The sequence below is a fragment of the Carcharhinus amblyrhynchos genome, unplaced genomic scaffold, assembly GCF_965287045.1.
Source record: "Carcharhinus amblyrhynchos unplaced genomic scaffold, sCarAmb.v2.hapA scaffold_92, whole genome shotgun sequence".
Lineage (NCBI taxonomy): Eukaryota > Metazoa > Chordata > Chondrichthyes > Carcharhiniformes > Carcharhinidae > Carcharhinus > Carcharhinus amblyrhynchos.
This window is the reverse complement of record NW_027649832.1, coordinates 790,106-815,830: the sequence shown is the minus strand read 5'-3', so window position 1 is coordinate 815,830 and position 25,725 is coordinate 790,106. Positions and strand designations below refer to the sequence as shown.

The window sequence follows — 25,725 nt, the reverse complement described above, 5'->3', positions numbered from 1 at the left end:
ATTTGATTCCTGGCTTGGGTCACTGTGTGGAGGCTGCACGTTCTCCCCATGTCTGTATGGGTTTCCTCCGACAGTTTGAAAAGTCGCTGGTTAGGTGCTTTGACCTGAACAGGTGCCGGACTCTGGCAACAAGGGGAATTTCAGTGATTTCACTGCTGTCTGTAAACCTACTACTGCCTAATGAACTTTAACTTTACAATGGCTCAAAGTGGCAGCTCATAATGACTTCCTGTAGAGCAATTCGGGATGGACAATAAATGCTGTTATAACCAATCACACTGACATTCTGTAATAATCAATCAAAATAAAGCAGGAAAACTACAAAACACTTGGTCTGACACCAACAGTAAATCAAAGTCCATCAAACTCCATGCGGTGGATCCTATTCTATCTTCAAATTCTTCCCAATTCTGATACAAACTTTCAATGATACACAGTTCCAAAATCATTTAAAATAATTTATTTTATTAAATAAATATTATAATAGCATTACAAACTAAAGTTATAACTGTTATAAATTTCAAAATTAATCAATCATTCTTATTCTTCCTCTTCGCCCTTTCTGTCCAGTGAGGCTGAATCCACGCCCACTTCTTCATAATCCTTCTCCAGTGAGGCCATGTCCTCCCGTGCATCCTGGAATTCCCCTTCCTCCAGCCCTTCCCCCACGTACCAGTGGACAAAGGCTCGCTTGGCGTACATCTTATCAAATTTGAGGTTCAGGCGGGTCCAAGCCAAGGAAATTGAGGTGGTGTTGCTCAGCATACAGAGGGCCCGTTGCACCTTTGCCAGATCACCACCTGGTACCACCGTCGGGGGCTGGTAGTTGATGCCAACCTGTTGGAGAGAAGCAAATTTGTTCGATTTAAATTAGGATGCAGAAGAAAATGGGGATTCTTGAATGCCCATCTCATCTCAGAAGGCTGGTTTTATCAAAAATTTCCTGTTTTTCACTGTACAAACAGACATCTACTCATTTCCCCAGGTTAAATGTTGAGTTCCTAATGGAATATTACTATGCAATAAAACTGCATTGAAAAGGAAACAAACTGAGTTTAACTGCACACTGACATGGACTGTCAGGAAACCTTTTGCCTGTTTCAATGTTCCTGGAGGATCTTGCATTCTAGATTAAAATCAAGGGTCAAACCTGGGAGAATGGCCCTTTCAAACCCCCCTGAGAGAGATTCTCATTAGCACAGGGATGGGAATAATTTGTACAATTACTGTTCCTGGAAGGAAAACCATCTTTCAATTGAAGTGAGCTAAACATTGGCACAATCCATGTTTCCCTGGACCACATGGACCGGTCACAAAAGCCACACATTTACCTTGAACCCAGTCGGACACCAATCAACAAATGAGATTGAACGCTTAGTCTTGATGGTGGCAATGGCGGCGTTGACATCCTTGGGCACCACATCTCCTCGGTACAGCATGCAGCACGCCATGTACTTGCCCTGGCGGGGGTCACACTTCACCATCTGGTTGGCTGGTTCAAAGCAGGCGTTGGTGATCTCCGACACCGAGAGTTGTTCATGGAAAGCTTTCTCAGCTGATATCAGGGGGGAGAAGGTCACCAGAGGGAAGTGAATGCGGGGATAGGGGACCAGGTTAGTCTGGAACTCAGTCAGGTCCACGTTTAGGGCACCGTCGAACCGGAGTGAGGCCGTGATGGACGACACTACCTGTGCAATCAGACGGTTGAGGTTGGTGTAAGTTGGCCTCTCGATGTCAAGGTTACGCCGACAGATATCGTAAATGGCCTCATTGTCCACCATGAAGGCACAGTCAGAGTGCTCCAGGGTGCAGTGGGTGACGAGCACAGCATTATATGGCTCAACCACCGCGGTGGAAATCTGGGGAGCAGGGTAAACGGAAAACTCCAGCTTGGCTTTTTTGCCATAGTCGACGGAGAGTCTCTCCATCAGGAGGGAGGTAAAACCCGAGCCAGTGCCACCCCCAAAACTGTGGAAGATGAGGAAACCCTGCAGTCCTGTGCACAGATCAGCCTGTGGGGGAAAAGACACAACACATTAAACAGGAAGTAGCAAATGGAATCTATGTTAAAAGGACAGAGGAATCAAACATGAGGGAATCTTCTCAGGATTTCTGTTCATATAGTGTGCAGTGGGTGCACCACAATAATGGACAATGGAGGAGACTGAGGGGACAAGACGAACCAATTTAGAGTGTGTCAATATTAGAGACATTAGTAATTTCGAAATCATTGGCTGTAGTGTGACCATTGTAGTTTGAAGGTATAGGTGGAGTTTCAATATTTGTGCTAAAATGATAGAAACTATTTGAATAAAAAAGTGCTATTGGAAACCATCTAGATTTTAATTATAGAGCTTTAATTGAGAGACTACTAAAGTATTAATTTATTAAAAAAGAAATGTTCGAAAGGCTGGCAAACAAATGTTTAAATAAACAAGTAGCTTTCTTACTTTCCACACTAAGGGACATAATGAGATATAGTTTGAGAACAAGTTTTCTTATAGCTTAGATGCTGTGCCCAATAAGCTTTACTATTGTGGAACACTGTGCAGTTTTGGTGTCCTGATTGGAGGGAGGATGTCCTTGCTATAGTGGAAGTACAGCAAAAGGTCTCCAGGTGGATTCCGGGGATGGCAGGTCTGTCATATGAGAGACTAAATTGGTTAGAATTATATTCCCTGGAGTTAAGAGTGAGGGAATCTCAAAACTGATAAAATTACAGGGTAGATTCAGAAAGAAATGTCCAATGGTGGAGGAGTCCAAAACTAGGGGTCATAGTTTGAGGATAAGGAGTAAACCTATTAGAACTGAGGTGAGGAAAAATTTCTTCACCCAGAGGGTGGTGAATGTGTGGAATTCACTTCCACCAAATGTAGTGGAGGCCAAAACATTGCCCAATTTCAAGAAGAAATTGGATATAGCTCTAGGGGTTAAAGGGATCAAGGGATATTGGGGAGGGGGGGGGGGAGGTGTGGAAATCAGGATGTTGGAATTCAGTGATCAGCCAGGATGAAAATGAATGGCAGATCAGGCTCGATGGGCCAAACAGCCTACTTCTGCTTCTAGTTTCTATGAATCAAAATGTTAGCTCTTATTGACATGTTATAGACTAATTGTTATTTTGCAACAATTATGGAAGGTGGGGATTCAACAATTTATGACATAATAAACATGTTTCCAGAAGCCATTTTTGGTACAGAGATCTAAAAAGAAATAAAATAAAAAGGCTGGCAGCATTTGAAGAGAGGGAATGGAATCAACACCGAGTCTGAGAGACCTTGAAGGAGGAGAATTTAATCGTAATTATGGGATCTAAGCAGCTAATATTTTAATCTAATTTTCTTGAAAAATAAAACGCAAAGCTAATGAGGGCAATAGACGTTATTAAATGTTAATTGTTAACTTTGTCAGTAACTCACTGTATCCCAAGGTTTTCTTACATCAGAGAATTGACTAAAAAACATGAAACTCATGTACAATGCAATTTGAACCTGGTACAGTATGAAACCATCCATTGTTTAAGAGAAAAAAAATCATATACATTTCTATTCGAGATCAAGGCGAATACTGCCAGGTGTATGGGTCCACATCCAGCAGAAACAGGTTCTAACCTTCTTGCAAAATGCTGAATAAGTTAAAAGTATAGTTTTCTATTGCTAAGCAACAAGGGAACCATTTTTTATTTCGGAGTCCCGATAGTTGAACTGAGAAATGACAAATTTAAAGTGTCAGATTATAATTCGATTTGAGAATTTATCGTCATGAATAGATTGACAAGTTAAATGTTAAGTGAGATCATGTTAAGTTAATTGCTGGGCTGTATAAGATAACCAAATCGTATACTTGTTCAAGTTTTTGGTAGGAAAGTGGAGATCTGCGGAGGAAACGGAGGTGCTATCGCATCACCATTCGGCCAAAGTATTGTATTTGTCTAATGTCTGTCTTTTGTTCTTTGTATTGTTTGCATATTTTGTAACAAAACTAGTTTTGGAAATAAATGTTATTATGCTTTAAATCTGAGTTTCATTTACTTTTCAGTATTTTTAAATTAATCTGGCCACCGAAAACAGAATTCCCCACTTCAAACATGTTGAGAGACGCATTGAGGTAAAGGAAGTAGAGGGAGTTGTAATGTTTACAGAAAGTTTTTGAAAATGTGTTGGTTTGTTTCATTCAAGTTTTCAGAGCGGTCACTACATGTCCAGCTTTGGCGAAGTGTGGTGAGAACTCTATTCAATGGTCTATTCAATGGCCTTCCCTTACTGTTAATTAACAATTTGTTTTTTTTTAATCTTTGTTACCATTTAATGGTTAATTTAATTTCTGAATTCACCTTTTAAAATGTCCTTTCCTGCCACTTGGTTAAGTTTCTCGAAACTGGTGTGACTTGCGAATGGAGGTTATTGCAAACAAATTAACTCCATAAATCTTAGTTCAAATGAATCCAAGTTGTCAGTGGGAAGTGGGAGCAGGACCCCGGACATTTCACATTGCACAGCAATGCAGGGTGATTTTTTAAACAGAATTTTACAATAGGCCAGGTACTTTCTTGGGAATTTTGCAAAGTTTGTAGTCACAGGTTTGAAACAACACAAGGTGTTCGCACTAGAGAAGGTATATTGGAGCCTGTAAATGAACGCACTGGGTTTAAATCAGGAGGGTTAGGGAAAGGATAGGAAACAGAGCAATTTATCGACACGTGCCAGCCACGGGGTTGACTTATTTACCGGAACCTCATACCCAGGAAACATCCCGATTAATTTCAGAGCAGGGATATCCCTTCTCACTAAGCTGATGGAACTTACCACCTTCCGGACACGATCTAAGACCAGGTCCACAATCTCCTTGCCCACAGAGCAGTGGCCCCGTGCGTAGTTATTAGCCGCATCCTCCTTGCCGGTGATGAGCTGCTCGGGGTGAAAGAGCTGTCGGTAGGTGCCGGTACGGACTTCATCTGGGGGAGACAGGGAACAGAGATTTGACCAACAAGAACTCAGAGACTGAAGGAAATATTTCAATCAGATCCCTGACTGACCAACCCAGCAACAATCTCTTCTCTTACCAATCACAGTTGGCTCCAGATCTATAAACACAGCTCGGGGAACGTGTTTACCAGCCCCTGTCTCATTGAAGAAGGTGTTGAAGGAGTCATCACCACCTCCGATGGTCTTGTCACTGGGCATCTGTCCATCCGGCTGGATCCCATGTTCCAGACAATACAGCTCCCAGCAAGCGTTACCGATCTGAACACCGGCCTGGCCAATGTGGATTGAGAGACACTCGCGCTAAAGAGGGGACAGAGATAATTATTATACAGGATTGAGAGTTTTACAGTTCACATTCAGTATGATGATAGATGGAGAAGGGGGAATGAGGGATATTAAACATTCCCTTCCTCTATCCGAATTCCAGCTACTCCCCATGGATTTTCTATTCTATTGGGATCCTCTGTCCAGGGAGATCCACCAGATCCTGGAAAGTCCCAAGCTCTGAGTCCACTCTGTGATATCCCGGGATTTCTGCAGCACCGGAATCACAGACAGAGTCATCCCTGTCCCAGTGACCGTGACTCCTGTCCCTCCAGATCCCATCTCCCGAGTGAGCACTGCTTGCCTATGGGACACATTCCATTCGCCATGACTCAATGCTCCCTTACCATGATGTCCTTCTATTCTCACAGCTCCTGCCAATGAGTTGCGGAGTTTCCCGCTCGCGCTATTTATACCCAGTTCTACGGAGCCAACACGATCTCTGATTGGTCCCTGAGAACAAAGGGATCCGGTTGCTTCGGGAAACGTCAACACAAAATGGAACGTTGGTTCAAGGCTCTGATTCGTTGCTGTGTGTAATGGGAGGGACTATTTCATGGTCACAATTGATTAGGGGAGGGGCATTAGACAACCAGAGCTTCCTCTATTAGTCTCCAATCCCAAAGAGACAGACAGAACCTTTCATTCAGACCTCATGAGACCCATTTATCAAAGTCCCAATAATCAGACCCGAGTTAAAACCATTTCAAAACCTTCCTCTGAATAGGCCCTGTCTGTCCCTGATATAGTAAAAAGTCTGACAACACCAGGTTTTAGTCCAACCTATTTATTTGATAATATACTCACTAGCTTTCGGGGTTACCCCCTTCGTCAGGTGAATGGAGAGTTCTGGCCTCAGACAGAGCATATAAAGCACAGACAGTTTAGAGATTACTGATTAAAATGCGAATCCTTACACCTAACCTGCTGTTCAAGACCTGAAGTGGCTGATAATGTGAGTGGAAGGAGCACTGATCACAGTTCACAAACTGTGATCACAAACTGTTCACAAACAAACAGTTCACAAACTGTGATCAGTGCTCCTTCCACTCACATTATCAGCCACTTCAGGTCTTGAACAGCAGGTTAGGTGTAAGGATTCGCATTTTAATCAGTAATCTCTAAACTGTCTGTGCTTTATATGCTCTGTCTGAGGCCAGAACTCTCCATTCACCTGACGAAGGGGGTAACCCCGAAAGCTAGTGAGTATATTATCAAATAAATAGGTTGGACTAAAACCTGGTGTTGTCAGACTTTTTACTGTGTTTACGCCAGTCCAACGCCGGCATACCCACATCATGTCCCTGATATATCCAGCAATCATCCATCAGATCATTTGACCAGTTAATACCAGAAAACTATTTCTTAAATTTGCAATCAATCCAATCAGAATCCATCAGAACCCACGCAACAGGCACAATTTAATGGAGCGCAATCCATCTGACATTTACTCACTTTCCCGCACCCCTTTCCCCATCCAGATCAACATCTGTCAGGTTGTATCTGTCAAATCCTGGTTGACCATCCACGCAGATCGCAATTACCATAGTATCAGTCACCTCAGACCTATGCAACACATTACCCTCTGCCTAAATCCCCTCTAAATGCTGACTGCTGCCCACATCCGTCATACTGCAATATCCTATTAATCCGATTATATTAGACACTAACCATCTACTACCTTCCAGCAGACGCTCATTTATCAAGACCCAACTAAGAACATAAGAACATAAGAACTAGGAGCAGGAGTAGGCCATCCAGCCCTTCGAGCCTGCCCCGCCATTCAATAAGATCATGGCTGATCTGTCGTGGCTCAGTTCCACATTCCCACCCTCTCCCCATAACCCTTAATCCCCTCGCTTATCAAAAACCCATCAACCTGCGTCTTAAAAATATTTAGTGAGGCAGCCTCCACCACTTCAACTGGCAGAGAATTCCAGAGATTCACCACCCTTTGAGTGAAGAAGTTCCTCCTCAACTCTGTTCTAAACCGCGCCCCCCCCCCACTTTATCTTGAGGCTGTGCCCCCGAGCCCTACTGTCCTTTGAGCAGGAAGAGTCTCTCCACCTCTATCTTATCCATCCCATTCATCATCTTATATGTCTCAATGAGATCTCCCCTCATTCCCAAAATATCCTTGCGTAAGCGCGGCAACCAAAACTGCACACAGTACTCCAGCTGTGGCCTCACCAATGCCCTATACAGCCCCAGCAAGACCTCCCTACTTTTATATTCAATCCCCCTTGGTATGAAGGCCAGCATCCCATTCGCCTTCCTGACCACCTGCTGGACCTGCAGGCTGGGTTTTTGCAACTCATGCACAAGGACCCCGAGGTCCCTCTGCACCGTCGCCTGCTGCAGTTTTTCACCATGTAAGTAATAGTCCTTCCTACCATTATTCCTACCAAAGGTGGACCACCTCGCACTTGCCAACATTAAATTCCATTTGCCAGTTCCTGGCCCATTCACCCAGCCTATCTAGATCCTTCTGCCAGAGTCTGTCAGTTAGGTCCAGTTATCAGCTTCCTATCACTGTGAATGTGTTAGAAATCGTTAACTGCACACACTCCACACGCCAGCACTGCACCTTTCTTCCCACACATCTCACCATTCAAAAAAAAAAATCAGCAGACCAGCCCCACCCTGCCAAACCACTAAGAATTTCTGATTACTTACTCACATGTAACTGACACTCACCTCCGAGATTTCCTTCCATCAGAACTTCGGCTATCAGACAAAGTTTTATTTTATCTTCATGGTTTGTTCGCTGTCAAAGTGCCATTTGCTCAGGACACCACTTGTCTCATTCTGTCCATGAGAAATCTCTGTTGGATCCAGTGTATCAGTTCCATCTGTCAAATGTCCAACAGCTGAAACATAACTTCTTGTCCCTTTGGCATCAGATCTCCACCTACCTGTTCTTGGTGTGTCACGGTGAATCTTTCAGACATACGGCTTCCAGGCGCAAATTATTGAAGCCCCAATCACTCCTTTATCCTCCCCTTCAGTCCTCCATGAATCACACACTCACCGTCCAGTTTCTCATCCACCCAGCCCCAACCCAAACCCAATGGATTGTACGTGTTAGTTACCCCATAGAACTCAACTGTCTCATTGCCACCTACCAGCCCCTCATTCTAAGAACACAGAGATAAGATTCCCACGCTGATATCCACATCTGTCAAAAGCAAGGTTCACATATACATCCGCCACCCCACATCAAGTCTTTCTCGACCAGTTCCCATCTTGGAACCAGCCTCCCATCCATTGACTCTGTCTACACTCCCCACTGCCTCGGCAAAGCAGTCAGCGTAATTAAGGACCCCACGCACCCTGGACATTCTTTCTTCCACCTTCTTCTGTCGGGAAAAAGATGCAAAAGCCTGATTTCACGTACCAACCGATTCAAGAACAGCTTCTTCCCTGCTGTTGTTTGGTCCATTTGAATGGACCTACCCTGCATTAAGTTGATCTTTCTCTACACCCTAGCTATGACTGTAACAATACATTCTGCACTCTCTCCTTCTCTATGAATGGTATGCTTTGTCTGCATGGAGGGCAAGAAACAATACTTTTCACTGCATACTAATACATGTGACAATAATAAATCAAATCAAAGTTACAGATTGGAGAGATCCCATCTACCAAATTCACTTATTTCAGTTAAGATCGAACCATACTTTCTCCACTTACCAGAAAACAATCCCTCAGACATCATTTACGCTTATTATGATGGATAATATTAATTTGCTTCAGGCTTCGATTTATGATTCCCCATCTATCAGGCACCACCTGACTTGCTTCCCCTGATAAACAGACACTCATCTTCTACACCAGAATGCCTTAACAGTCAGGGGCGAAACTGTCAGAGTTTCATTAACCAGCTCTATCGACCAAATGGGCATCACATTAGCATCAATTTCCAACAAAGTCACAATTGACAGATTCCCAACTCTGAAAGAGAAACCTCTCAACTCAAAGCAACATTTACCGGAAACAATCTATCAGATCCCCTTTTAGCAGACACTCCCCTGTTATCGGATCTTCACACATCATTCACTCATTTATTGGAATCCCATCAATAAAACACAGTCATAATTCATTAGGCAGTATCTATCAGCTCACATATCTTATGACTATTTTTGTAAGATTTACATGAACTACAATGCTACTCTACAACAATCATGACCTCATCCATCAGATCCTGACTGGTCAGAGTCCCTGTGGGAAAGGGCCAGTCAAGTGGAAGCCCATTTGTCAGAGCATAACCCTTGTTCTACTCAACTATCAGATCCCATCATTCTGCTACACGTACAGCACATACTCGGCCTTTAGACGGCCATCTACTTGACAAACAAATATTGAAATACCATCCATCAGTTCCATCTTATCAAATACCATGTTTAAACTCTGTATTTCCGACTTATGGTTATGAATGGACCTAACTTGCATTCAATTGATCTTTCTCTACACCCCAGCTATGACTGTAACACTACATTCTGCACTCTCTCCTTTCCTTCTCTATAAACGGTATGCTTTGTCTGCATAGCGTGCAAGAAACAATACTTTTCACTATGCGCTAATACATAATAAATCAAATCAAAGCTACAGATGAGAGAGATCCCATCTATCAAATTCACTTATTTCAGAAGAGATTAGACAGTTGAATTACAATTTATATACGCTTAGAAACATAGCAAATGGGAACCGAAGTCTGACATTCTGCCTTTCGAGGCTGCTTCCCCATTCACTATGATCACGTCTGATATTGGAATTTAATAGCCCAATCCCAACCCAACTTCTCCCCATATCCTTCTCAACACCTTCATCCCTAGAATGTATCTAACTGTTTCTTGAAAACATCATTGTTTCTGGCTTCAGCTATTTCCTGTGGCATCCAATTGTACAGGCTTATCATTCTTGGCGAAGAACTTTCTCGGTATTTCAGTCTTAAGTGGTTGAAGCAACATCTTTAGACTATGACCCCTGGTTCTGGACACCTCCACAATGGGAAACTTACTTCTTGCATCTGCCCTGTGCACTCCTGATAGAAACATATCAAATTCAATGAGATTTCATCGTCGTTTTTCTGAACTGCAGAAAGTTTAATCCTAATCGATTCAATCTCTCTTCAGACATCAGTCCTGCTATCTCAATAATTAAGTTGGTAAACATTCACTCCCTTAGGCGAAAGAGCACCCTTATTCATATAAGGAGATCAACACTGTACACAATATTCCAGGTATGACCCCAACAAGGCTGTGTATAATTGCAGCTAGTTATCCCTACTCTTGTACTTAAATCCTCTCTATGAATGTCAACACACCAGTTGCTTTCTTAACTACCAGCTGCACCTGCATGCGTCCCTTCAGCAATGGGTGTATGAGGACATCAGGTCTTGTTGCAAATTCCTCTCTTTTAATCTAGAATCATTCAAATAAAAATCTGCCTTTCCATTTTTGCTACCAAAGTGGATATCCTCACATTGATCCACATTTTTCTGAAACTGCCATGCTTCTGCTACTTATTAAATTGCCCAAATCACACAAACATATCTGCTCCTTCCCCACAGTTCACACTCAAACAGCTTTGTGTCAGATGCAAATGTGGAAATATCACATTTTATTCCCTGATCTAAATCATTGATCAAAAAGAGACACTAGCTGGGGCCCTAGCTGTTCAGTGCCACTCCAGTCACTGCCTGCCTTTCGGAACTAAACCCATTTATTCCTAATCTTTGTCTCTGGAATACCAGCCAATATTATGTCTATCTCAGTACACATCCAGTCTTATGTGGTTTAATTTTACATGCTAAACTCTTAAGTGGGACTTTGTCGAAAGCATTCTGAAAGTCCAATTAAACCACATCCACTGGCTCCCCTGAACAACTCCAGTATCAGCACAGTGGCAGTGTTTAGCACTGCTGCCTCACAGTGCCAGGGACCCACGTTCAATTTTGGCCTCAGGTGACTGTGGGGATTTTGTGTGTTCTCTCCATGCCTGCATGAGTTTCCTCTGCGTGCTGTGGTTACACCCCACACACTAAAGATGTGCGGGTTAGGTTGATTGATCATGCTAATTTGACGCTTATTGTCAGGGGATTTCTAGGATAAGTATGTGGGATTACAGGGATAGGGCCTGAGTGGTACTATTGTTGGTGCAAGCGTGATGGACTGAATGGCCTGGCTGTAAGCTGTAGGAATTCTTTGATTCCATGATTCTAGTTGCATACTCCAAGAACTCCAGTTGGTTTGTCAAGTGTGATTTCACTTTGGTGAATCCATGCTGAATCTGATTCTACCACAGTTTCCAAATACACTGCCATAAAATCAATGATAATGGACTTGATAAGTCTCCCCACTATCGATGTGAGGATGACTAGTCAGTAATTGCTTGTTCTCTCGACCTCCCTTGTGAAAGTAATGGAATTACAGTCGCTTCACTCCAATCTGTTTAAGTTGTTGCTGAGTCTACATAATCTTGGAGGATGGCCAACAATGCTTCCACTATTTCTAGGATCACTCCTCAAAGTACTCTGAAGTCTGGATTATTAGACTCCCTGGGAGTTAAAGGCCTTCAATCCCACCCATTTCCTCAATACAATTTCTATATTAATACTAATTTCCTTCAGCTCCTCAATCTCATTTAGTCTACATTGCCCAACATTTCCATTTTATTTGTGTCCTAGTTTGTGAAGGCAGAGCTGAATGTGTATTTGTTAATCAGCAATTTTGTTTGTTGTCCTGTTCCTGAATACATGGAGCCTTTATTTGTCTTCAATCTTTTTATGTTCACGCACATTCAACAATTTTGAGACAGATTTTAAGATTCCCGCAAACTTAATTTTTTTCCCCATTCTTAATCAATCTATTGTCATCGTTTGCTGAAATCTAAAGAGCTCCCAATCATCAGATCTGTTTTTTTCTGACCAATTTGTATGCCTATTCCTTGGATCTAATAATACGTCTAATTTCCTTGGCCAGCCATGGTTTTGCGACCTCTTTTTACTTTTGTGATAGACAGTTACAAAGGATTTTTGCCATCCGCACATTTCCTCTTCGAGTGGTTGCCATTGCCAATACACTGTCACCCATAAGTAACTTTTCTCAATCTATCAAAGCCAGCTCGTGGGTCATACCATTGCAGTTGCCATTGTTAAGAGTCATGACCCTAGCTTCAGTTTTAATTACTTCATTCTCCATCTTTTCTGTCATATTATGGTCACACATCCCCAAATTGGCAAGCACAACAAAATTCAAATAGTACCTTCTCTTTAGGTAATACCCAGTCAAGGATGGCAGGTTATCTAGTGGGTTTGTTAACATATTGGACCAGGAATCCATCCTGTACTCACTGCAGGAATTCCCCTTCTATGGCTTTCTGACTAATTTGCTTTCCCCAATCTATATGCGGATTATAGTCACCCACAGTTAGATTATCCTTGTTCACACATAACCACTTTGAACTTTTTTCCCATTAGGGTTTCTTAGCTCTACACATACATAGTTCATATCATCAGAGATATTTTCCCTCCTTATTGCATTAACTTCCTCCTTAACCACCAATGCAATCCCACCGACTTTTTGTTGGTACTTCCTACACGCTGAATATTCTGGATGTTATTTCTCATCCGTTGTCACCCTGCATGTCTCTGTAATACTGATTATCGTATCCCTTTGAATCTATTTATACAATTAATTAATCCACTTTATCATCAATGCCCCCTACATTAAGGTGCAAAGTCTTAAGGTTTGTCTTTTTTTACATTACTTATGCCATTCCCACTTTTTTATTGTGGCCCAATATGATTCCGGATGTCGATTTCTCTGCCTATCAGTCTTCTTATCCTCTTTATGTTCTTGTCCTTAATTTCTCCCTCTGAGTAATTGTATAGGTTCCTATCACACTGTCGTTTTGTTTCAAGTCCTCCATTAACACTCTCAGAAATATTCCCCCAAGGATGTCCCCAAGGACATGAGTCCTGATCCTTCACAGGTACAACATGTCCAATTTGTCAAAGTCTCAGTACAAGCATAAACTTTCCAGATGGGAATCTATAAGACTTAGCTGAAATCACGGAAACATACCTCACAGGTAATATCCTAGAAACCACGGTATGCTTTGTCCCATAGGCAGGCCAGATACAGCAGAATAGTTAGTGTTGGAGTCAGTTGCCCTGGGTGCCCTCAGCATCGGTCTGAGCCCCAAGATCTCTTGTTTCATCTGGTCAACAACAGCTAAGGGATGATCCTTCTCATTATCATTTACTGCACATTTGCTCTATGATGACTCCAGTCAGGCAAATAAGGTTGGCCTCCTGGAGTAGGAACTCCCTGATTAAGACCCAATTGATGGCCCAGAGAGTCTCATGTTTCCTATTTAAAGCAGGTGTGTGGGTCGCTCTGCCTGCTGAAACAGGGAGCACACAAGGAGGACACAGAGAGCATTCTGTTACATATTATGTCTTGTAAATAAAGGAACCTTTGGCAACAGGACCTTCACCTCCATGGAGTTATTACACTCCAACAATATTATGCACCCATAACATCTCTCCCCTCACCCCCCACCACCCACCCACCAACTGTTGAATCAATTCTCTTCAATGATAAGGAGGGTAAAAGTTGCCAGAGGGAACTGAATGTGGGAATAGGGAATGAGGTTGGTCTGGAACTCAGTCAGATCCACGTTGAGGGCACTGTCAAACTGGAGTGAGGCCGTGATGAACGACACTACCTGTCCAATCAGACGGTTGAGGTTGGTGTAAGTTGGCCTCTTGATGTCAAGGTTACGCCGACAGACATCGTAAATGGCCTCATTGTCCACCATGAAGGAACAGTCAGAGTGCTCCAGGGTGCAGTGGGTGACCAGCACGGAGTTGTATGGCTCAACCACTGCGGTGGAAATCTGGGGAGCAGGGCAAATGGAAAACTCCAGCTTGGATTTCTTGCCATAATCGACAGAGAGTCTCTCCATCAGGAGGGAGGTAAAACCCGAACCAGTGCCACCCCCAAAACTGTGGAAGATGTGGAAACCCTGCAGTCCTGTGCACAGATCAGCCTGTGGGGGAAAAACATACAGAAAACACATTAAACAGGAAGCAGGGAATGGAATCTCTCCACAAGCATTTGGATATAAAGTCTGAATAGGAAGGAACTGCCAGTGCTGCCTATGGCAGCGACATGTTGGGATTGGACAGTTTGGGGCTGTGATATGGATTGAAATTTGCAGAGAAAATATATAGAACCCAACTTTTCCAGGAACAACAAATTCCCAATAGATGTTCACAGACCCCTCCAAATGGAAGTAGAAAGTGTTGTCAATGCAGCCCAGTCCATCACGCAACCAACATCCCACCTGTTGACTCCGTCGACACTTGCCACTGCCTTGGAAAAGCAGCCAGTATAATTAAGAACCCAATGCCACTGGGACATGCTTCCTTCCATTGGGAAGGAGATACAAAAGTCTGAGGTCATGTACCAACCGATTCAAGAGTAGATCTTTCCATGCTGCCAGGGTTTTGAATGGAACAACTTTGTATTAAGTTGATCTTTCTCTACACCCTAGCTATGACTGTAACAATACATTCTGCACTCTCTCTTTTCCTTCTCTATGTACTTTATACGCTGTCTTTATAGCATGCAATAAATATTACTTTTCACTGCATACTAATAAAGGTGACAATAATAAGTCAAATCAAATCAAAAGCTTTGGTCTCTTTAGAAAATGGAAATGAATTCTAAATACTGGAGGATCCAGCAGGATAGAAGATCATATTAACTAATGGAGCGATTGTGTTCTGATGGTAGTGCTACTGGACCAGTAATTCAGAGCCAGGCTCTTGGGACACGCTTTCAAATCCAAGTGCAAATAGTGGAATCTAATTTCAGTGAAGTATCTGGAATTGGAAATCCCATCAGTTTCAGTAATGTCCTTTAGGGATGGAAATCTGCCATCCTTACCTGGTTTGGCCGACATGTGACTCCACAGGGAGGGGAATTTAATTCTCACAGAACTGCTCTCACGGATGTAGCTACATCTTGCTAAACAGAATGGAAAAGCAGGGATGGAAGGCGCTAGAGGGTGTAGACAGTGGGAGCTGCTGTGTAGAGGCAGAGAGATTTGAACCTGTGATCTCTGTGGGCGTAAGGTTTACTCCTCATTCTCCGGATGATGGGAATCATTTCCACTCCATTCAACAGCGTATGAGTAAGAACATGAGACAGAAATGCAGAATATTCGAGTGAAAAAAACTTACCACCTTCCGGACACGATCTAAGACCAGGTGCACAATCTCCTTGTCCACGGAGCAGTGGCCCCGTGCGTAGTTATTAGCCGCATCCTCCTTGCCGGTGATGAGCTGCTCGGGGTGAAAGAGCTGTCGGTAGGTGCCGGTACGGACCTCATCTGGGGGAGACAGGGAACAGAGATTTGACCAACAAGAACTCAGAGACTGAAGGAAATATTTCAATCAGATCCCTGACTGACCAACCCAGCAACAAGCTCTCCTCTTACCAATCACAGTGGGCTCCAGATCTATAAACACAGCTCGGGGAACGTGTTTACCAGCCCCTGTCTCATTGAAGGTGTTGAAGGAGTCATCACCACCTCCGATGGTCTTGTCACTGGGCATCTGTCCATCCGGCTGGATCCCATGTTCCAGACAATACAGCTCCCAGCAAGCGTTACCGATCTGAACACCGGCCTGGCCAATGTGGATTGAGAGACACACACTAAGGAAGAGTGAAATATCATTATTCACACGGGAAGAAGAGTCATACGTGGACCATTCAAAATGCTGATGGATGGAGAAATCTTACATTTGTGTTAATCTGTTGGTCCCATCTTTTCCCTAATGATTCTCTGTAATGGGCGATTCCACTCGAATTTAACAGAAATTCCACATCCCCTAGGTTCTGGGGGCTGTGTTGGATTTCCAAATCAATTTGGACAATTGAGATCGATAAACACAGCAGCCATGGGCGTTGTGACCTCTCTAAATCAAACGCCAGCAATCCAACAGCCCACACTCAGACCCAACCCCAATTAGACCACTCCCCAGTGTTTTAATAATGTTCAAATTTGTGATGGTTAGTGTTGCAAAATTCTTATTTTCCTTTTGTGGATTGTTCCCGCAACAGCAAGATCCTTTAACCTTGTGTATTTAAAGACACCTTTTCATTAGCTTTCAATGATTGTTAGGAAGCAAAGTGGATAAACGCAAATTAGAGTGTGTTTATTGGGGTTCGCTGAATAAAATCTGACAATAAATGGGCGAATTAGGAACCGAGAAAGTGATTTTGAAACTGAGGCCAACTACATAGACAGATGGACTAAATTAATGATTTGAAACTTCCATTCCAAGAGACAAGATAACGAGCTGATCTTATTGTGCTGGTACAAGACACTAAACATATAATCAAAGGGAAGAAGCATGGTGAAGTATCTCAGAAAATCTTTAATGCCTTTTAGATTAATACTTATCAAAGAGAAGGCGGGAGCCGAGTAGAGTCTCTCTGGCTCTTGCATTCCGGTTCAGCCTTGAGTCAATTTGAAACTCGCTCTCTGATCTCTCCCCATCTCTTTTGTTTCCCTCTGGACGTGGTCAATTAATGCTCAACTTGCTCAGCGAAAGGTCGTTCTTGTTAACTCTGTCCATTTCACAAGCCGCAGTGTTATTAATGATGTTATTGCATTGTGGTTCGCCTAATTGTGGCGAGACTAATTCTTATTTCATTTAGGGGGTTCCTGATCATCCTGTGATTAGTTTCCCGAGGGTGACTGTCACCTGTTGATGTCATTTCCCATGACCCCTTAACTAGCCCTGAAATTACGAGTTTATTTCTGTAGCTTCTTGTTGAGGTGAAGGTATGATTTATGATTAGATCCTGGCATACTTTTTCAGGACAGGGATAATATGCTGGAATGATTGATATCTTGAGCTCATCGCATCAGATTGCATTTAATTGGTATTCAGTCAAATTTCTATCTGTGACTATGCTTTGTTCTTGCCACTGGACGGTCGAACTTATTTCTCGCTATGGTTCAGATTAATTAGTTACTTAGCTTCTAAAACTTCTTCTAACCATAAAAATCGTTTCAGAAGCTAACAAGGCTGTGTATGTATTTTCCACATTGAATATAAATAAGAATGGCTTTGATGTCTCGGAACACGGAATTCATCTATCCACATATCTCATTGATCTACAGTCATCAGTGTGTCCTGTGGAACTTCATTAAAACAGACACTTATCAATGTGATTTGCCGAGAGGACTGTTTCGACATTGTATGGTTTGGTTCTGTCTGTCGGTGCTTCATTCAATGTAATGTAACATATAGATTGCTTTACAGTACCTACAAAGTGATAAAAATTGCACGGTGTATGGAAATTGCAACTAATTTTTTTGTTAGAACATAAATGTGGCGCTACATGTAACAAGAACAACTAACCTTTATTAAAATTCAAAATAACGGAAGAGCTACAAAAGCCAATTACAGAACTTAATTCGAAACTTGCAAAATTAAAGATGGTTACATAATGTGAAATAAAGAATTTTATTTAAACATCACCCGTTTAGCTACCTTAATTGAATACATACGATTGAATGTTTTAACACTTGCTTTTATACGTTTTCACACTAGGGCATTGACATTTTGGAACATACCTAATAGTTTTAATTAGGAGGAAGGTGGCTGGTTGCACATCAGCACATATTTAACTTTGACATCTCGCATCACTGGCTTACAGGCCATGTGTTATTCTCTTTTGTGAGTTTTCAGTGTGACGTTAAGGGCAAGTCATGTGACAGGCTGTGACCCAGATTTCAGCACAGCCTATATCTGTCATTTCACTGGTGCCATGACTAAACTACAAACTAAATTTAACACCAGCGGTGTGCCTCAGGGATCGGTGCTGGGTCCAGTGTTAACATTTATATTAATGATTTGGACTGGAATTTTAGGAGGCATGATTAGTATGTTTGCAGGTGACATGAAGATTGGTGGCACAGTGGAGAGGGTTATCTAGGATTGCAATGGGATCTTGATCAGTTGGGCCAGTGGGCTGATGAACGGCAGATAGAGTTTAATTTAGATAAATGTGAGGTGGTCCATTTGGTAGATCGAACCAGGGCAGGACTTACTCAGTTAATGAGAGGGTGTTGAGGAGAGTTATAGAACAAAGAGATCTAGGGGTACAAGTCCATAGTTCTTTGAAGGTGGAGTCTTGGGTGGACAGGGGGTGAAGAAGGCATTCAGCATGCTTGGTCAGAGTATTGGATACTGGATTTGGGATGTCTTGATGCAGTTGTACAAGACAATGGTAAGTTCACAGTTGGAATATTGTGTAACGTTCTGGTCAACTTATTATCGAAAGGATATTACTAAACCAGGAGTGCAGAAAAGATTCATTCGGATGCTTCCAGGATTTGATGGATTGAGTTATAACAAGAGGCTGGTTATATTGGGACTCTTTCTTTGGGCTGAGGGGTGATCATATAGAGGTCCATAAAACAAGGAGGGACATTGATCAGGTAGATAGTCAACATCTTTTCTTAACGGCAGTTTTCTTAAAACTAGAGGGCATAGCTTTAAGGTGAGGGGAAGAGCTACAAAAGGGTCCAGAGGGGCAGTTTTTCAAATGGTGGTGAGTGTCTGGAACAAGCTGCCAGAGGTAGTCATAGAGGTGAGTACAATGTTGTCTTTTAAAAAATATTTAGACAGTTATGTGGATAAGATTGGTATAGCGGCATATGGACCAAACATGAGCAAATAGTACTAGCTTTATTGTAAAAACTGGGCGGCATGGACAAGTGAAGGGTCTGTTTCAATGCTGTAAACCTCAGTGTCTCTGGTCAATTTAATATTTATAATACAATCAGATCCACATCCAGAAAATAATCTCATTGACCTATATTTAAGATACCCTGTTAACCTGATGACTAATAACCCGACCTGCAATAATTAGATACATCAAACCACAGTTTTGTTCTCACCTGGAAATCCAATTAGAGGTAGCAAAATTAGACCAAAAGCAATCCGTCCCATTCGATCCACTTATAGCACAAGGCATTGCCTCACAGATTGCAGAGAGGGCAACTTGATGGAATTTCATTTCATTCACCAACTTCCTGTGCCCAGTGACCCTCCACCATTTCGGCAATAGACTGTCTAGCAATATTCATTTCAAGCCCTCTGACTCCGACAGCAATCTGGACCACAGCTCTTCACACCCCACATCCTGTAAGGACTCCATCCCTTTGTCTCAGCTCCTTCACATTTGTTTTGATGGGGCCACTTTCCAAAGTGATGCCTCTAATGTGTTCATTCTTCCTCAACCATAGCTTCCCACCCACAGTTGTTGACAGAGCCCTCAACAGTGTGCGGTCCATCTCCTATGCCTCAACCCTCACCCCATCCCCTTTCTCCCAGAACAAGGATAGTGTCCCTTTTGTTCTCACATTTCACCCGACCAGCCTTCATATACAAAGCATAGTTCTCTGCCATTTTTGCCAGCTCCAACATGATGCCACCAGTAAACACATTTTCCCTTCACTCCCTCTCTCAGCATCCCACAGAGGCTGTTCCCTCTGGGATGACCTAGCCCACTCCTCTACTGTACACAACACCTCTCCCGTCACCAATAGCACCTTTCCACGCGATTGCAGAAGGTGTAACACCTGCCCCTTTACCTTTTTCGACGCTCACCATCCAAGGTCCAGAACATTCATTCCAAGTGAAATAGCGTTACACTTGCATCTCTTTCAATTTGGTGTATTACATTTCTCACTCCCAGTGTGGTCTCCTCTATATCGTAGAGCCCAACTGTAGACTGTGTGATCGTTTTGCTGAGCACCTCTGGTCAGTATGCAACAGGACACTGACCTTCCGGTTGCTTGCCATTTTAAACAAATGATCCAGCTCCCACGCTCCACATGTCTGTCCTTGGCCTGCTGCAATGTTCCAGTGAAGCTCAATGCAAACTGGAGGAACAGCATCTCATCTTCTGGTGAGGCATTTTACAGCCTTCTGGTCTCAACATCAAATTCAACAACTTCAGATGATTAGCTCTACTCCACCTCGATCTGTTTTCATTTTGAATTGCACTCTTTTACTACTTAGTCTTTCTTCATTTTTCATCTCCCCACCAGCCCCCCCCCTCCCCCGCCACAACCCTAGGATCTCTTCCTCCCTATTTTAATCCCCCATTGTTTCCATTTTACATTTTTCCCACCCAGTCCCCATCTCCCCCAACATCTTGAGCTGCCATTAGCAGACTTTCCCCTCGTCTCTGTGGCTATGAGTCATCTTTGATTCCCTCACCCTGCAGTATGAATATCTCCCACTTTTAGCTTTGACAAAGAGTCACGTGGACTCAGAATGTCAGCTCTTTTCTCTCCTTACAGACACTGCCAGACCTGCTGAGAATTTCCCTTTCGGTTACATCCTCCTCTATCCTCACACTTCTTCCTTCAGAACACTTGTTAATCACTTGACTGAATCTAAGAACTTCAATGATATGCAATGATCAAATCATTTAAAATACTTTATTTTCTTAAATAAACATTATAATATCAATTATAATATCAATACGTATTAAAGTTTAACTATAATTTCTAAGTGAATAATTCTTATTCTTCCTCTTCGCCCTTTCTGTCCAGTGAGGCTGAATCCACGCCCACTTCTTCATAATCCTTCTCCAGTGAGGCCATGTCCTCCCGTGCATCCTGGAATTCCCCTTCCTCCAGCCCTTCCCCCACGTACCAGTGGACAAAGGCTCGCTTGGCGTACATCTTATCAAATTTGAGGTTCAGGCGAGTCCAAGCCAAGGAAATTGAGGTGGTGTTGCTCAGCATACAGAGGGCCCGTTGCACCTTTGCCAGATCACCCCCTGGTACCACCGTTGGGGGCTGGTAGTTGATGCCAACCTGTTGGAGAGAAGCAAAATTTGTTTGATTTGAATTTCTTATGATCCAGATCAACATCAGATTCTTATCCATTCACCACTTTTCAGAACGCTGCATTTATCAGAATGTTTCTATCTTTCCCTTTACAAACATGGAGATCTGGTCATTTCTTGTGTTCTTTCAACCAGAAAGAGGCATCAGTTTCTGATGGACTATCACTGTGCAATGAAACTGCATTCAAAATTAAATCAAATCATTATCAATGTAATTTTGCACAGATATTGATTGGTAGAAAGCCTTGTCTTTTTCAAGGCAGGATCCTCCCAGGAACATTCTAAATGGAATTCTAGAGTTAACAAATGGAAGAATGTTAACCAAGCCTCGCTTTAGGGTATTCTCTTCTGTGAAGCAATGGGGATGGTCTATTCCATTATTATCTTTCCTTACAGGGATATCTTTGAGTCAGAGGTTTACAGCATGGAATCAGGCCCTTTGGCCCAATTTGTCCATGCTGCCCTTTTTGGACCAGTAAGATAGTCCCACTTCAACTTTTGGCCCCTATCCTTCTATTTTACCCATGTAACTCTCCCACACCTCTACTACTACTACTTCTGGCAGCTCATTCCAGATACTCACCACGTTCTGAAAAAATTGCCCCGCTGGGCCCTTTTGTATTTCTCCCCCCTCAGCTTAAACCTATGCCCTCCAGTTTTTGACTCCCCTAACTTTGGAAAATATGTTGACACTCCAGCTGATCTATGCCCCTCATTATTTTATAGACCTTGATAAGATCACCCCGAAGCCTCCTACAATCCAGAGAAAAAAAATCCTAGTAGATCCAGCCTCTCCTTATAACCCAAACCATCAGGTCCTGGTAGCATGTTACAAAATCTTTTCTGCACTCTTTCTAGTTTAATAATATCCTTTCTATAATAAAGGTAAACCAACATGAGATGAATATTGTTGACATGTGTTATCAGATTGATACAATCCTGGCCATATTACCTCGGATCATGTGAGTTGAATGCAAAAGCCACATTTACCTTGAATCCTGTTGGACACCAATCAACAAACGAAATTGAGCGCTTGGTCTTGATGGTGGCAATGGCGGCGTTGACATCCTTGGGCACCACGTCTCCTCGGTACAGCATGCAGCACGCCATGTACTTGCCCTGGTGGGGGTCACACTTCACCATCTGATTAGCTGGTTCAAAGCATGCGTTGGTGATCTCCGACACCGAGAGCTGTTCATGGTAAGCTTTCTCAGCTGATATCAGTGGGGAGAAGGTTACCAGAGGGAAGTGAATACGGGGATAGGGGACCAGGTTGGTCTGGAACTCAGTCAGGTCCACGTTGAGGGCACCGTCGAACCGGAGTGAGGCCGTGATGGACGACACTACCTGTCCAATCAGACGGTTGAGGTTGGTGTAAGTTGGTCTCTCGATGTCAAGGTTCCGCCGACAGACATCGTAAATGGCCTCATTGTCCACCATGAAGGCACAGTCAGAGTGCTCCAGGGTGCAGTGGGTGACCAGCACGGAGTTGTACGGCTCAACCACAGCGGTGGAAATCTGGGGAGCAGGGTAAACGGAAAACTCCAGCTTGGATTTCTTGCCGTAGTCGACGGAGAGTCTCTCCATCAGGAGGGAGGTAAAACCCGAACCAGTGCCACCCCCAAAACTGTGGAAGATGAGGAAACCCTGCAGTCCTGTGCACAGATCAGCCTGTGGGGGAAAACCATAGGAAACACAGAATAGAATTAGAATAGAAATCCTACAGTACAGAAAGAGGCCATTCGGCCCATCAAGTCCACACCAACCACAATTCCATCCACTCCCTACCCTCATATCCCTACATATTTTACCCATTAATCCCTCTAACCTACACATTTCAGGACGCTAAGAGGCAATTTTAACATGGCCTAACCCACACATGTTTAGACTGTGGGAGGAAACCCACGCAGACACGAGGGGAATTTGCAAACTCCACACAGACCCAAGCTGGGAATCGAACCCAGGTCCCTGGAGCTATGAAACAGCAGTGCTAACCACTGTGCTACCGTGCCACCATTAAACAGGAAGCAGCAAATGGATTCTCTGCTCAAAGGACAGAGGAATCTAACATGAGGAAATCTTCTCAGGGTTCCTATTTACACTGCACAGATTGTGCTGTGAGAGCCTGGGGGGCATAAGAAGCCTGGGAGGAGACAGAGGAGCCAGTGTGAACCAGCTTGGAGTGTATCGATGGTAGAGACATGGTGATGTTAGTAATTCTAAAATCATGGCTTGTAATATGATAATTTCATAGCTTGAAATTCACCTGAGCAGGAAACATCCCGACTCATTTCACTGGGAAATCAGAGCAGGGATATCCCCTCTCACTAAGCTGATGGAACTTACCACCTTCCGGACGCGATCTAAGACCAGGTCCACAATCTCCTTGCCCACAGAGCAGTGGCCCCGTGCGTAGTTATTAGCCGCATCCTCCTTGCCGGTGATGAGCTGCTCGGGGTGAAAGAGCTGTCGGTAGGTGCCAGTACGGACCTCATCTGGGGGAGACAGGGAACAGAGATTTGACCAACAAGAACTCAGAGACTGAAGGAAATATTTCAATCAGATCCCTGACTGACCAACCCAGCAACAATCTCTCCTCTTACCAATCACAGTTGGCTCCAGATCTATAAACACGGCTCGGGGAACGTGTTTACCAGCCCCTGTCTCACTAAAGAAGGTGTTGAAGGAGTCATCACCACCTCCGATGGTCTTGTCACTGGGCATCTGTCCATCCGGCTGGATCCCATGTTCCAGACAATACAGCTCCCAGCAAGCGTTACCGATCTGAACACCGGCCTGGCCAATGTGGATTGAGAGACACTCGCGCTAAAGAGGGGACAGAGATAATTATTATACAGGATTGAGAGTTTTACAGTTCACATTCAGTGTGATGATAGATGGAGAAGGGGGAATGAGGGTAAACATTCCCTTCCTCTTTCTGCTGAATTCCAGCTACTCCCCATGGATTTTCCATTCTATTGGGATCCTCTGTCCAGGGAGATCCACCAGATCCTGGGAAGTGCCAATCTCTGTAAATCCACTCTGTGATATCCCAGCATTTCTGCAGCACCGGAATCACAGACACAGCCATCCCTGTCCCAGTGACCGTGACTCCTGTCCCTCTAGATCCCATCTCCCGAGTGAGCACTGCTTGCCTATGGGACACATTCCATTCGCCATGACTCAATACTCCCTTACCATGATGTCCTTCTATTCTCACAGCTCCTGCCAATGAGTTGCGGAGTTTCCCGCTCGCGCTATTTATACCCAGTTCTACGGAGCCAACACAATCTCTGATTGGTTCCTGAGAACAAAGTGATCCGGTTGCTTCGGGAAACGTCAACACAAAATGGAACGTTGGTTCAAGGCTCTGATTCGTTGCTGTGTGTAATGGGAGGGACTATTTCATGGTCGCAATTGATTCGGGGAGGGGCATTAGACAACCAGAGCTTCCTCTATTGGTCTCCAATCCCAAAGAGACAGACAGAACCTTTCATTCAGACCTCCTCATGAGACCCATTTATCAAAGTCCCAATAATCAGACCCGAGTTAAAACCATTTCAAAACCTTCCTCTGAATAGGCCCTGTCTGTCCCTGATATATCTAGCAATCATCCATCAGATCATTTGACCAGCTAGTACCAGAAAACTATTTCTTAAATTTGCAATCAGTCAAATCAGAATACATCAGAACCCACGCAGCAGGCACAATTTAATGGAGCGCAATCCATCTGACATTCACTCACTTTCCCGCACCCCTTTCCCCATCCAGATCAACATCTGTCAGGTTGTATCTGTCAAATCCTGGTTGACCATCCACGCAGATCGCAATTACCATAGTATCAGTCACCTCAGACCTATGCAACACATTACCCTCTGCCTAAATCCCCTCTAAATGCTGACTGCTGCCCACATCCGTCATACTGCAATATCCTATTAATCCGATTATATTAGACACTAACCATCTACTACCTTCCAGCAGACGCTCATTTATCAAGACCCAACTAAGAACATAAGAACTAGGAGCAGGAGTAGGCCATCTAGCCCTTCGAGCCTGCCGTGCCATTCAATAAGATCATGGCTGATCTGTCGTGGCTCAGTTCCACATTCCCACCCTCTCCCCATAACCCTTAATCCCCTCGCTTATCAAAAACCCATCAACCCGTGTCTTAAAAATATTTAGTGAGACAGCCTCCACCACTTCAACTGGCAGAGAAGTCCAGAGATTCACCACCCTTTGAGTGAAGAAGTTCCTCCTCAACTCCGTTCTAAACTGCATCCCCCCCCGCCCTTTATCTTGAGGCTGTGCCCCCGAGCCCTACTGTCCTTTCTGAGCAGGAAGAGTCTCTCCACCTCTATCCTATCTATCCCATTCATCATCTTATATGTCTCAAAGAGATCCCCCCTCATTCTTCTAAACACTAACGAGTACAAACCTAGTTTATTCAGCCTCTCCTCTTA

General features: G+C 43.6%; 3 protein-coding genes across 3 annotated transcripts; all 3 read right to left on the bottom strand.

Annotated features, from left to right (window-relative positions):
- Positions 1-540: 540 nt before the first annotated feature.
- On the bottom strand, positions 541-5,677 carry LOC145338083 (tubulin alpha chain-like). The gene is made up of 5 exons (XM_080182865.1): positions 5,657-5,677; positions 5,063-5,285; positions 4,806-4,954; positions 1,332-2,012; positions 541-837 (listed from the first exon to the last, which is right to left on the bottom strand). The coding sequence occupies exons 1-5, from the start codon at positions 5,657-5,659 to the stop codon at positions 541-543; spliced, it is 1,353 nt and encodes a 450-aa protein (XP_080038991.1). The 5' UTR covers positions 5,660-5,677.
- Positions 5,678-13,898: 8,221 nt separating this feature from the next.
- Positions 13,899-15,954, bottom strand: LOC145338078 (tubulin alpha-1A chain-like). Its single transcript, XM_080182860.1, has 3 exons — positions 15,822-15,954; positions 15,565-15,713; positions 13,899-14,366 (listed from the first exon to the last, which is right to left on the bottom strand). The coding sequence occupies exons 1-3, from the start codon at positions 15,937-15,939 to the stop codon at positions 13,899-13,901; spliced, it is 735 nt and encodes a 244-aa protein (XP_080038986.1). The 5' UTR covers positions 15,940-15,954.
- Positions 15,955-20,936: 4,982 nt separating this feature from the next.
- LOC145338084 (tubulin alpha chain-like) lies at positions 20,937-24,484 on the bottom strand. Its single transcript, XM_080182866.1, has 5 exons — positions 24,464-24,484; positions 23,869-24,091; positions 23,612-23,760; positions 22,256-22,936; positions 20,937-21,233 (listed from the first exon to the last, which is right to left on the bottom strand). The coding sequence occupies exons 1-5, from the start codon at positions 24,464-24,466 to the stop codon at positions 20,937-20,939; spliced, it is 1,353 nt and encodes a 450-aa protein (XP_080038992.1). The 5' UTR covers positions 24,467-24,484.
- Positions 24,485-25,725: the final 1,241 nt, after the last annotated feature.

Bases quoted from the DNA above. Each gene is read 5' to 3' on its own strand.
- LOC145338083 (XM_080182865.1), bottom strand. The intron at 4,955-5,062 runs GTAAGAGAAGAG...TGTCTCCCCCAG, and splicing joins TCTGGAGCCAACTGTGATTG to ATGAAGTCCGTACCGGCACC. The intron at 2,013-4,805 runs GTAAGTTCCATC...TTTCCCCCACAG, and splicing joins TAGATCGTGTCCGGAAGGTG to GCTGATCTGTGCACAGGACT.
- LOC145338078 (XM_080182860.1), bottom strand. From the start codon at position 15,939: ATGCCCAGTGACAAGACCATCGGAGGTGGTGATGACTCCTTCAACACC. The intron at 15,714-15,821 runs GTAAGAGGAGAG...TGTCTCCCCCAG, and splicing joins TCTGGAGCCCACTGTGATTG to ATGAGGTCCGTACCGGCACC. The intron at 14,367-15,564 runs GTAAGTTTTTTT...TTTCCCCCACAG, and splicing joins TAGATCGTGTCCGGAAGGTG to GCTGATCTGTGCACAGGACT.
- LOC145338084 (XM_080182866.1), bottom strand. The intron at 22,937-23,611 runs GTAAGTTCCATC...TTTCCCCCACAG, and splicing joins TAGATCGCGTCCGGAAGGTG to GCTGATCTGTGCACAGGACT. The intron at 21,234-22,255 runs GTAAATGTGGCT...TCTCTCCAACAG, and splicing joins GGTGTCCAACAGGATTCAAG to GTTGGCATCAACTACCAGCC.